Raw genomic sequence first — 13,026 nt, forward strand, 5'->3', positions numbered from 1 at the left:
AAACTATAAACTGATGGGATCAGACGGAATAGACAAGTGTTATAAATTAAAGTATTATTGTTATGTAAACTGTTGCAGGGGTTCCCTGAGAGATACAAGCAATTACACCTAACTCTGTAAAACTGGCTCAGAGATTTGGACCAGTGTATTGCCATTATTGCTTATCCTAGTTTGGATTATATTAACTCAGTTTACAAAATAATAACACTTTAAGGCATAACAGGTGTGTAGCAAGATTGCTCACTGATGATCTTAAAGAAGGCTGTCCCACAAAGACCTACCTGTGGAAAAGACCTTCCCTTTCCCAATGGTAGGATAAATCTGTGACAAGTCCAGGGGATCACTAGGAGTGATGTCAGTGACCAGGATAAACAGCCAATCACATTCAACTTATCTCACAGACAGAAAGCTGCGAAGTTTAAAGCATCTCAACCTATCATTTGAAATTTATAGATAGTTAAATCAATGGTTATGACTGGATTAAGATTGAAGCCGAAATGTAAATTAAATTTGACCAACATTATTATAATAATGTTAGGGATTTTATCACAACGGAGAAATTTGACCTTCCACAAATCAGAGAGCAGTTTAAATCAGGAAGATTGATGGTATTTATCAATAATTATAAACTTTGTATGCTGGAAAATCATAATTACATGCATTCAAAAAGGTGTAGCCTTTTAAACCATCTTTTTGGCAGTAAAGCGAGCTGTTTGAGAATGAATGTTTTTGTCAATTCATTGATTGCTTTGGGACTTGTTCTCTGGGTGACCTTGAGAGTATATCATCTGCTGTAGAATCACAGACAGCAGCTTCGAGATTTCTTTCCAGTTGTGGAATCTCAAATATTGCTTTCAGTTTCAATGGTGTAATGAGAAGCAAACACTGACAGTTTCATCATTATTAGCATCACATCATCCATGCAAATGCCACTCAAATGCTTTAGGCTTTCTGAGTGTAATCACTGCTCCTGCTGAATATGATTGAAAAGTACGGTGAGCTGCAGTCTTTAGTCACAACTTCTTGAAACATGAGACTTACATTTGGATGAGTCTGAATTAAAACCACCACATTTAATAACTGAATAAATGTGATTTGGAGGGGGGGACAGGGGTCACTATCTATGCTGCCACTTTGGGTGGAATTTAGTGCAAATGGAATCTTCTCCATTTTAGTATTTAACTTTTAACATAGCTTTGACCTCACAGATTTTAAATTTTGCCAATTTCATCTACAGTCTCAGAAGGTTCTGACTCTCATTGGACTGTGTTCCCATGGCTCCTAAGAAGCTCATTCAAGTCTAGAGAATGCATCTGTGAGAATCATAGATCCAGAGTGGTGGGGGCTATTCACCTGCAGTGGGCTTCACAACTGAAATTAAATCTGCCCTTACACAACATCTACATGCATGTGTAGCACAAATCACTGACTTGCCAGAATCTGAGATAATTTTTCCTTTCTCAATTGGAGTACTAAGGTCAACTGTAGTGCTTCAAACTGCACTGACTGGGATAAATTAACTTGTCACTGACCAGACTTGTGTTGTTTTATCCTCTGTGACTCAACAGCATATCACATGGTGTGTTTACCCACAAGGCCATCAGTACAGGAAATGGCCTAATCTAAGCCAGACTGTACAGGAAATGACAGAGTATAAAGTTATTAAAAGTTCTATCACGTCTTTCAAATGCATCTTTACCTAGGAGCTGGACTTCTCGTGTTGTTCCATACACATCGATGATAACCCACAGGGGCCAAGACACCAGCAATCCTTTCATGAGGAGATATTCCCTTCCTTCATTTACAGAGTAGAGGAACTGTCCTTGGCTGTTCACCCAGAAGGAGATGACACTTCCCTCTTGTATACACTGTTGGGGTAACGCACTGACCCAGAAGCCATGTGCTTCCTCCAGGTCTGGGCACACAAATTTCGGAAGGGCATCGGGATGCATCAGGGAGGGGTCAAAAATTGTGCAGCCTAGTCGCATTCCTCCTTTCCATGACTCCTCTGTCTTTGTGATCTTCAATCTCACTTTCTCCTGGATGAGGACTGGACGGTTGGTAAAGGTGATCCCATTACAGAACCCAGACTTCCTCCATGCACAGTGATGAGATAAATCCATCTTTATTTGTGACCCCTTGGTGTATGGATGAAAGAAAAGGGGACCAAGTGAGGGAGCTGGGTATTGAAGATGTTTTGTTTTTCTGCAGGCAGACCGCTGGTTATTTCTTTGTTCATGTTCTGCAAATAAATGAAATAAAAAGGTGTGTTCAGGACAAGGTTACAAAGAGCTTGGTACAAACATCTGAGCATTACTCTGTTTTATTACCCACTGTATGTTTGAGGAATTATCCCACACCAGATAATTACTTATACTTTGCATCATCCATGTTAAATATAACACAACTCCAACTGAGAAGCAGAGTAAACCACCTATTACAACAACTATCAGGGAGTATGCTCCATAGCCACCGACGTGAGAATATCGCTTCCTTGTTTGTCCTAAATATTTGCATTTGAAGCATTGTGCAGAACCAGATAGGTTACCACATTCCATTTCTATTGAACTACTAACACCGTGACTCACAGACAAACTGTGGGCCTGCTGTACATGGTGGGGCTGGAAGAAGCAAATCTGAAACATTTTAACATATGTGGGCCATTCAACCCATCAAGCCTGTTCTGTCCCTTGGTTACAAAACAGCTGACTGGCATTCCTACTCCACTTACCCATCGCGGTTCCGTATTCCTTAATACCTTTACCTTACAAAATCTACCGAGTTTTAGTCTCAAAAATCTCCAGTTGTTCAGAGGAAGAGAAAGTCATTGTGTAAAGAAGATTTTCCTGAATTTAGTGACGTGGTCTAGCTCTACTGAAAGGTCATATCCCCTCATTCCTGGGCCTTGGTGAGTTCTTGTATTCTACCCTGTCAAATCTATTAATTGTTTTCAGTACCTCGATGCGTTAATCACACAATCTCGACGGTCATAAGAATGTAAGCCTCATTGATATAATCTGCCCTCCTCATTTCTTTTATTTTTCACAGGATATGGAGATCACTGGCAAGGCCAGCATTTGTGGCCTGTCCCTAATACTCTTGAACAGAGTGGTTTGCTCAGCCATTTCAGAATGACCCACATTGTTGTGGGCGTGCAGTCACACACAGGCCAGACTGGGTAAGGATAAGGGTGGCTGGCTTGCTTCCACATGATGGTCTTAGAACAGTCAGTAACAGCTTCATGGCCTGGACACCATTACGAAGATTAGCTTTCAGTTCCACGTTTTACTTAGCCGATTTAAAATTTCACGAGTGTGAGCATGTGTGTGAGAGAGTGAGTGTGTGTGTGAGAGCGTGAGTGTGTGTGAGAGCGTGAGTGTGTGTGAGAGCGTGAGTGTGTAAAACTTTATTTTTTGAAGTTCTGAAACTATAGTTGGTTACCCTCATCAAGGTGATGGAAATCGTAGAATTGTAAAATCCTTACAGTGCAGATAGAAGCCATTTGGCTCAACACGTCTCACTGACTCTCCAAACAGCATCCCACCCAGGGCTACCCACCTACCCTATCCCTGTAACCCTGCATTTCCCATGGCTAACCCACCCAGCCTGCACAGCCCTGCACACTACAGGGCAACTTAGCATGGCCAATCCACCCTAACCTGCACACCTTTGGACTGTGGGAAGAAACTGAAGCACCCAGAGTAAACCCGTATAGACACGGGGAGAATGTCTGTGTAGAGTTTGCACAGTGACCCAAGGTTGGAATTGAACCCGGGTCCCTAACCACTGAGCCACCGTGCTGACCCCTCCAAAAAAATTATTTTTATTATCAAAAAAAATTACAGTCTTTATTATTGATTAGCTTTATAACAGTGCAACTGATCAGCTGCAAAAATCTTCCACATTCAAATCTTTCAAATGTTAGCACTATTTTGTCGAGCTGTAGGAGGGAGCAGGGCTGGTCTTGCAGTTGGCTATGCAAACAATTTACTTAGCTTTCTGGACCCATGTGAATTCACCGACAATGATATCTATGTGGAACTGTTTGAGAAGCAGGTGGAGCACTGGCTCTTATCATCTGTGTTTCTGCGTGCTTGCACATTGAATAACCAGGCTATTTAAAGACTGAATGTGCCATTGGTCAGTTGATATACACTGCAGCAGAGTCACCATTTTCAGGAATGACAGGGAAGAAAGGGCAATTGGATATAAACAGCCTTGTTTTGCAGTGATCCTCATACAGCAACTACTTGCTGTTGGCTCAGAACCCAGGAGGAAAACAAAATCATCCCTGACTAAGTGCAATAGATTGTTCAAATAACAATGGGAAGAATCCTACCAAAACAAGTTAGTCAAAGTCAGCAATAATGACTCATTAAACCATATGGCACAAGAGGAGGCCACTCAGCCCATCATGCCTATATTGGATCTTTGAAGCAACTATTGGATTAGTCAATCACCCTTGCTCCTTCTGCATAGGCTGCACATCTTTCTGGGTGAGGGAATTGTTGCAAATAGAGTCATAGAAATGTACAGCATGGAAACAGACCCTTCAGTCCAACCCATCCATGCCAACCAGATATACTAAATTAATCTAATCCCATTTGCCAGCATTTGGCCCATATCCCTCTAAACCCTTCCTATTCATGTACCCATCCAGGTGCCTTTTAAATGTAATTGTACCAGCCTCCACCAATTCCTCTGGCAGCTCGTTCCATACATGCATCACCCTCTGTGTGAAAAAGTTGCCCCTTAGGTCCCTTTTAAATCTTTCCTCTCTCACCTTAAACCTCTTTTATTCATTCACAGGATGATGGTGTTGCTGGCCAGGCAGCATTTATTGTCCATCCCTAATTGTCCAGAGGGCTGTTAAGAGTCAACCACATTGCTGTGGGTCTGGAGTCACATGTAGGCCAGCCCAGGTAAGGATGGCAGGTTCCTTCTCTAAAGGACATTAGTGAACCACCTTAAACATATGCCCTCTAGTTTTTGACTCTCCCACCCTGGGGAAAAGACCTTGACTATTCACCCTATCCATGCCCCTCATGATTTAATAAATCTCTATAAGATCACCCCTCAGCTTCCGATGCTCCAGGGAAAATAGCCCCAGCCTATTCAGCCTCTCCCTATAGCTCAAACCCTCCAATTCCGGCAACATCTTTGTAAATCTCTTCTGAACCCTTTCAACTTTCACACTTACAGATTTTGTCAACCTCAGTAAATACTATGGAGTGTGTTTAGATTCTATAGGCAGACAATTGGGAATCAGACTTAGCTCCGTAAGGTCCCCAGCGTGACGTCCAATTCTAATCCATTCAAAATACGTCCAGTTCAGAGGCTCTTTAGCTGTGGCATATTTACCTTTATCATTCCTTCTTTGCATTTCCACCCCAACAATTTTGAGGTTTTGTTCTTCTGAAGCCACACATTATGTCCATTGATACAGATGGCAAATTTGAAAGAGTTCCACACTATTAGTTCAGCAACTGGAGATCACTGAGAGTGCACGGGCTCTTTCTTTCCTCACACTGGGGCAGTAACCTCTCTCAGCACCTGTCCCAGAGGTGGTGCCAAAACTGGGCTCCACAACGTTACAGACGAGGAGGTTCAGGAGGTCTTAGAGAACATAAAGGTGGATAAGTCTCCAGGACCTGATCTAACATATCCCAGAATGTTATGGGAAGTAAGGGAAGAAATTATGAGACCCCTTGCAGAAATATTTGCATCATCTATATCTACAGGTGACATGCCTGATGACTGGAGGGTGGTTAATGTTGTACCTTTGTTTAAGAAAGGTTGTAAGGAGAAACTGTGGGACTGTAGATCTGTGTGTGTCTGTCTGACTTTGGTTGTGGGTAAATTGTTGGGGGTGATTATGAAAGATAGGATTTATGGGCATTTAAAGAGGCAAAAATTGCTTAGGGATAGTCAGTATGGTTTTCTGCCAGGAAAATTGTGTCTCACAAACTTGATTGCGTTTTTGAGGAAGTTATCAAAAAGATTGATGACGACAGAGCAGTAGACACTGTTTATTTGGATTTTAGGAAAACCTTTGACAAGGTTCCACATGGTAGTCTAATTAGTAAAGTTAGGCCACATGGGATTCAGGGTGAGCTTGCCAACTGGATACATAATCGGCTTAATGGCAGGATACAGAGTAATGTTTTTCGAACCGGAGGCCTGTGACCAGCGGTGTTCCACAGGGATCGCTTCTGGGTCCTCTTTTGTTTGTCATTTATATGAATGATTTGGATGAGAATATAGAAGGCATGGTTAGTAAGTTTGCGGATGACACCAAAATTAGTGGCATTGTAGACAGTGAAGAAGGTTTTCTAAGATTACAAAGGGATCTTGATCAAATGGGTCAATGGGCTGAAAAATGGCAGATGGAGTTCAATCTGGATAAATGCGAGGTATTGCATTTTGGTACAACAAACAAGCGTAGGGCTTATAAAATTAATGATAGGGTCTTGGGTAGTGTTGTACAACAGAGGGACCTAGGGGTGCAAGTATGTCATTCTTTAAAATTTGCATCACATATAGACAGGATGGTTAAAAAGGCGTTTGGCACACTTGCCTTCATTGCTCAGTCCTTTGAGTGCAGGAGTTGGGACGTTATGTTGACATTGTACAGGACATTGGTGAGGCCCCTTCTGGAATACTGTGTCCAGTTCTGGTTGCCCAGTTATAGGAAGGATATTATTAAGCTGGAGAGGGTTCAGAAGAGATTTGCCAAGATGTTGCCTGGATATGGAAGGTTTGAGTTATAAGGAGAGGCTGGATAGGCTGGGACTTTTTTCACTGGAGCACAGGAGGTTGAGAGGTGACCAGTTAGAAGTTTATAAAATAATGAGAGGTATAGATAGGGTTGATAATAGTTATCTTTTCCATAGGATGGGGGTTTTCAAGACTAGGGGACACATTTTTAAGGTGAGAGGAGAAAGATTTAAAAAAGACATGAGGGGCAAATTTTTTACACAGAGGGTGGTTCACGTGTGGAATGAACTTCCTGAGGAAGTGGTGGGTGTGGGCACAATTACAGTGTTTAAAAAACACTTGGATAAGCACATGAATAGGAAAGGTTTGGAGGAATATGGGCCAGCAGCAGGCAGGTGGGACTAGTAGAGTTTGCGATTATGTTCAGCATGGACTGGTTGGACCGAAGGGTTTGTTTCCGTGCTGTATGACTCAATGACTCTACAACATGGCACTGGGAAATGACTGGAGAAAATCCATATTCATACCATTCCATGGCCACCCTCTACAGTGCCATGCTATCATTAATACCAGCAGCTAATGGCAAAACGTTAAATATTTCAGACAAAGCCTGATCATACGCAGTCGTGTTAGACAAGTAGACTATTCCGGATCTTCCTGCCAGCTGGTTAACCATCATTGCTTCTTAAGTGTAAGAGCACTCACTGCAAATAAAACTGGTGCTAGGGTTTTGTGAACTTCTTAGATAATTGTACATCAAGGTGTTTGTCTATTGCAATTTCCGAAAATTTTGATAACATGTCAATCCTACTCACCCAGGGCGATTCCAGGAAGGAAGCCCATCATAATAAGTTACACCAAGCCTTACATTCCAAGCAGATCCCAGACTCAATCTCTCAGCCACAACGTTTCAACTCAATTTGGTCAGGATGATTAAACTAATTCACACAGTTGATCAACAAGTTCATTGAAAGGAACAATTGGGTTGTTTCTTCTTGGTGAATGTCATGTTAGGGATTTTAAGCACCACCTTTTCAAGGATACTATTGGACAGGCAACAAATGCTGGTCTAACCAGTAAAAACCATGTCCTGAGAATAACCATTTATAAAAACACTCTCCCGATCTCCACGTCTGTTCAAACAGCCTCTCTCTAGACTGCAGAAGAGTTGAGGAGATTAATTCCTGAAGATTCCAGGTCAATTCTGGACGCTTAGTAATCATAAACCCCATGCCATCATAGTTGGGATTAAATGTTGAACTGGGATCATGATGACATACTCCTCAGACTTGTTTCACCTTTTTCCCTGGTGTAAGGAATACATTCCTTGGGCAGTTTTAGTAGTTAACTGTGTTTTTGCTTTCTGTGCTCCTGGCAGAATGTGTCACTACTGTAAGTGTTGGGACCTGTTCTGAGTTTGTTTATCAGCCTGAAATTTGGATCAGGAATTGTGTGTGTTAGTTCAGTACATACCACACCCTGGGCTACCAGGGTCATAGAGTCATACAGCATGAAAACAGACCCTTCAGCCCAACCCATTCACGCTGACCAAATTTCCCAAATTCAACGAATCCCATTTGCATGCATTTGTCCCATGTCCCTCAAAACCTTTCCTATTAATGTACCTATCCAAATTTCTTTTTACATGCTGTAGCTGTACTTCATCTATGACTTCCTCTGGCAGATTAATCCACATGCAAGCCACCTTCTCTGTTAAAAATGTTGCCCCTCAGGTCCCTTTTAAATCTTTCCCCTGCCACCTTAAACCTATGCTCTCTAGTTTTGGACTCCCCCGTACCCTGGGGGAAAAGGCTATTTAGCTTATCTGTGCCCCTGCTGATTTTATAAACCTCTATAAGGCTCCTCGCTCAGCCTCCAACGCTCCAAGGGGAAACCCCAAATCAACTCAAGTTGTTTGGCTGGATGGACACTGGCTTCACAACTGAAAGAAAATTGTATGAGGCAGTGTGATAGTTCAGGTTACCTGGAGATTTGGACGCCCAGCCCTTAAGTTATAAGTCAGGGTTGGGATCAGTATGTAGGAGGATGGAATGTTCTGGATGGAACCCTCTGACGTTATATTCTAACCACATTATATCTTCTGGCACTTACAGCTATTAATAGAAACACAATTAAATAAAAATCAAACTGTCTCTGACTGCTCACACCCAGCAGCTTGTTTTTGCTCTTTCATACAGGGAGTGGGGTGCATTGAAACTCCTTGTGGATGTAGCTGATTCTGGAGGTGCACTGAAGGTTGCTAGGAACGCTCTCAAAAACACCAACTTCAACACCATGTTGCTCCACGCTCACCTTTAAATGTTTGATACATATCCAGCGAAGTACACTTCAAGTAACCATGCTCTTGTACAAAACAGACATGAGAACAATTCCTAACTCATCTTTTCAGCGGGCCAGGACACTGACACATCACTCAGAAGTCTCAGGAATGACCATGTGTCCCTCATTTAAGGTCAAAACAAACCTGTGCCTCAAAACATCAAAACTGTCTGGCACCTGAGGAACTGTCCCATTGCCTGGAGGACAATCTCATACTGCTCTCAAGGACAATCCTCCTGTCCCACCACTGGTCCCTGTCATCACGTTATCCCAGTCACATTTTTACACAAGTTGAACTCTTTATTATATCACATCCAAAAAAAAAATTTTTAATATGTTAACATCTTCTGATTACGCTGTCTTCACTTACATAAGGGAAGTGTATCAGCCATGAAGTCTACAGTTGCTTCTTTTTACTGGTTTTGGTGCGTTCTGATGCTGCCATGTTGGGGTTGAACTGTTACATTCTCACCTTTTGACACACACTGACCATGCATATCTGACTAGCCGAGTTCACAAGCAGCAGGGTGACTCAGGGCCCCACAGTTGATTCTGTGTGATGACATACTTACGTGAGTAAGTGCTCCAGCAACGCATTGACAACAGAGAAAAGTGAAAGTGGGATTGCAGCACCTGACAGCTGTCTAGCTAAAGTGAAATACTGTGTTCACATACAACTTTGTCAGGAAGATTTATTACTGCTCAGACGTTGTAAATTGTGTTCAAAGACTCTTCATGCCATTCCTTGGTGAGGGAGAAAAGAAATAGTGGGCGATGTGGCAACAAGATTTCTGACAGCACAGGTACTTTCTATGAAAACCTCACTGAGTAATTTATGCTGGCTCTCCCACACTGTAAATGTCATTGAGATAACAAGGTGTAGAGTTGGATGAACACAGCAGGCCAAACAGCATCAGAGGAGCAGGAAAGCTGACGTTTCGGGCCTAGACCCTTCTTCAGAAGGGTCATTGGTTAGTTTTGAAGCAGGACTTTGCAGAGAGACACTTTTTGACACTTTGTTACATTAAATTTCCATCTGCTCAACTGTTACATTCCAATATAGTGACAACAGTCACATCCTTAATTTTTCTGTGTGTTCTGTGTAACCACAAGCAAAGTCCATGCTAGGGAAATTCCGACACCACAGAATCAATAAGTTATTCGGGTAAAACAGGATAAAAGGAGAAAACGAAAGCAAATCACTAACTAATCTGAAAATGAAATTAAAACTCAGTATTGCTTTAAATATAAAACTAAAATTTCCACTCTCACCTCACCCTTCCATTTATGTTGGAAATACTCACTGTTGTATCAAAAAGCAGGTGACATTATTAGTAATCACATTTTTGAACCAGGTTGAGCAGAGATTCTCCTGTCTTTGCCTGGTTCAAACCAACACAACCTTCTTTCAAACAAAATATCCTTTAAATGCCCTCCACGTACCCTATAGCTATAGCATGTCAAAAATGTACACAAATAAATACTTCTCTGTTCCCTCATTTTCACCTGGTGATATTAGAGTTGATTTTACAATTGATACTGTATATGGAGTCTCTGATATGTCTAGAGTGTAGGATATTATGGATATTTTACAAAATGTGATCCTCCTGGTTTTTCATTAAGAGATTATATCAGCCCTTTCAGTATCATTCTCAGGAGAGTACGGATTTAAGCCTCACTCGAAAGATTTGGATGTGAAAACCGGTAACTCTCCAATGCAATATTATAGAGCTCCACTGTTGGATACAGTGTCAGTCAGGTATACCATTAAACTTAGGCCTTGACTTCTCTCTCAAATGGTTGTAAAGGATCCTGCACAGTGTTGAAAAATGGCTGGGAAGGTCTCCTGATGTCCAGGTCGACACATCACTCAAGCAACAGCTACAACTTGCTCATTAGTATAACTTCTGTATGTGGGTCCTTGCTGTGTAAAATATGCTCTACTGTTCCCTAACCACATTACTGATTGCATTTTGAAACTACTTCATTAACTATGACACACACTGGCACGTTTTGAAAGTCACTATATGGATGCAAGTTCTTCTTTTCCCAAATATTCACTACCAAATGTCCGGAATCAAAAAACCCACTCTGCATAGAACAAGCCCATGACTAACTGACCTGGATACTTTCCCTAATCAACCCATTACGGAGAGATTCTATGACACACTTCTAGAACAGATGGGACTTGAACCTGGGTCTTCTGACTCAGAGGTAGGGACACTACCACTGCGTCACAAGAGTCCTCAGACAGCTGGTGGAAACACATCAATAGTGGAAAAGAAATCAATGAACATTGCCAGTGTGGCTTTTTGAGTTCAACATAGAATGAATCCTGGGATGTTCAATTTAACATTTCTTAAATAATTTAAATAAAGTAACATTTAGCATAGTGTTGTAAAAATGTATTTGATGAGACTATATGCAACATTTTCAGGAACTTATTTGAAATCAGCGGAAAGTCTAGCTTAAATCAATCAGTTTATGCACTCTTGAAAAAATTCATTAGAAATACTTTGGAATAAAACTCAGCATTAATTATAGTAGGGCGGGTGAAATGTCCTTTAAGCTATCATGGGATGAAAGGGTTTTCTGCTTGCTGACTGGAAGGGTCACCTGTGGACTGAGTTATGCCCTCTCAGTCTTTGTATAATAGCCCTGGAACACAAACTCACCCCACTTGAAGACAATTTCACTCAGAGATCGGTGTGGAAAATGGGAAAAATATCACTATGAAGCAGCACAGAGTTCTAGTCTCAGGTAGCAGTCAGGCTACATTGTGAAAGTAGGACAGAGGGACCCCTGTCTAACCTTGGTATATCTGATCTAAGATGTAGTTAATTCATGTGCTCTATGATAAGCCCAAAGACCATACAAAAAAAACAGAATTTTTAAAAAAATGATAATTCAGAAGATATTTAAGCTCTTATGCCTTGGTGTTGTTTGAAAATAAAAACAAAAGTGTTCTAAGTATCTTACTGGAAGCAGAAAGTAAGGGAAGTGGGGTGTCAGTGTATGCTGGCCCTGTACTGTACAAATAAACAAGAGACAAATACAGGTGCAGCCCTGAAAGACTGGCTGTTAATGTTTAATGCTAGCAGGTGATAAGTGGTCACATTTCAGTTTGTTGCTACCCAGCGAGTCATAGCTACCATGGCCACGGCTATCAACGCTTACCACTTTCCTGGAAATAAAGTATTTCCTGATAGGCAATAATAAAAGTGCACAAGAGATAGTGATTTACCATGTCCCTGTGTTTTGAAACTTGCTATCAAACAACAGGATATGCAATAAATAAATAAACTGAAACAGTCTATCATTGCAGATTGAGATAGCATTTGCCAAACTTCCACAAATAGGTATTTACTGAGTTTTAAAATCAATCCATATGTTAACACTTTAAGACTCCACTGAAATGTTCTAGTCACTTGAGCAGAGAACACCCTCCCACCTCACCTAATATCTGCATATTTGCATCTCTAATGATCTATTTATTTCTCTTGCACATAATGTGTTTCATTCCAATCACAACAATGACACAGACTTTAGTACAGAGGATTGGTTGGTATGTGAAATGGACTCAATTTTTTTTGCCCATTCCCTGTTTCCATCCCAGTCAGTGGTTAACTGCACCCATTTTTATCCAATTCAACCTCACTGTTGAACTGGTTAAAATGAACAATTTCATCAACTGACCTTAAGAAAATGAACGTGAGGTCATGATCTTTAATATTAATACCCAGGAAGCAGAACCATTTTTAAAAGAAAATAATTTTACTATATATTCTGGTTTTTAATGCGGATGACCTACTACGAGCCAGTTTTATGAGAAATATTAGCAACAGGAACATTCTGAGAATAACAGATTCTAAATAAAACGCATTTGTTTCATTTGAGTTTTCTATTGTTGCAAAAACTGAGTTATATCAGATTGTGAGATAACAAGGTGTAGAGCTGGATGAACACAGC

The 13,026-nt window shown here is 41.1% G+C and overlaps 1 protein-coding gene across 2 annotated transcripts in view; it reads right to left on the reverse strand.

Annotated features, from left to right (window-relative positions):
* LOC109931050 (E3 ubiquitin-protein ligase NEURL3-like) overlaps positions 1–13,026 on the reverse strand; it is a 20,000-nt gene that overhangs the window by 4,325 nt on the left and 2,649 nt on the right. The window contains exons 1-2 of one of the 2 annotated variants that reach the window (XM_048603765.1): positions 11,733–11,805; positions 1,700–2,242 (exon numbers count right to left, since the gene is read on the reverse strand). In XM_048603765.1, coding sequence (XP_048459722.1) covers positions 1,700–2,123 — 424 coding nt within the window. In that variant the 5' untranslated portion in view covers positions 2,124–2,242; positions 11,733–11,805. Of the gene's footprint in view, positions 1–1,699; positions 2,243–11,732; positions 11,806–13,026 lie in introns of those variants that run through there. The other variant, XM_020530394.2, reaches the window with a different exon arrangement.

This window comes from Rhincodon typus, chromosome 12, assembly GCF_021869965.1.
Source record: "Rhincodon typus isolate 14 chromosome 12, sRhiTyp1.1, whole genome shotgun sequence".
NCBI lineage: Eukaryota > Metazoa > Chordata > Chondrichthyes > Orectolobiformes > Rhincodontidae > Rhincodon > Rhincodon typus.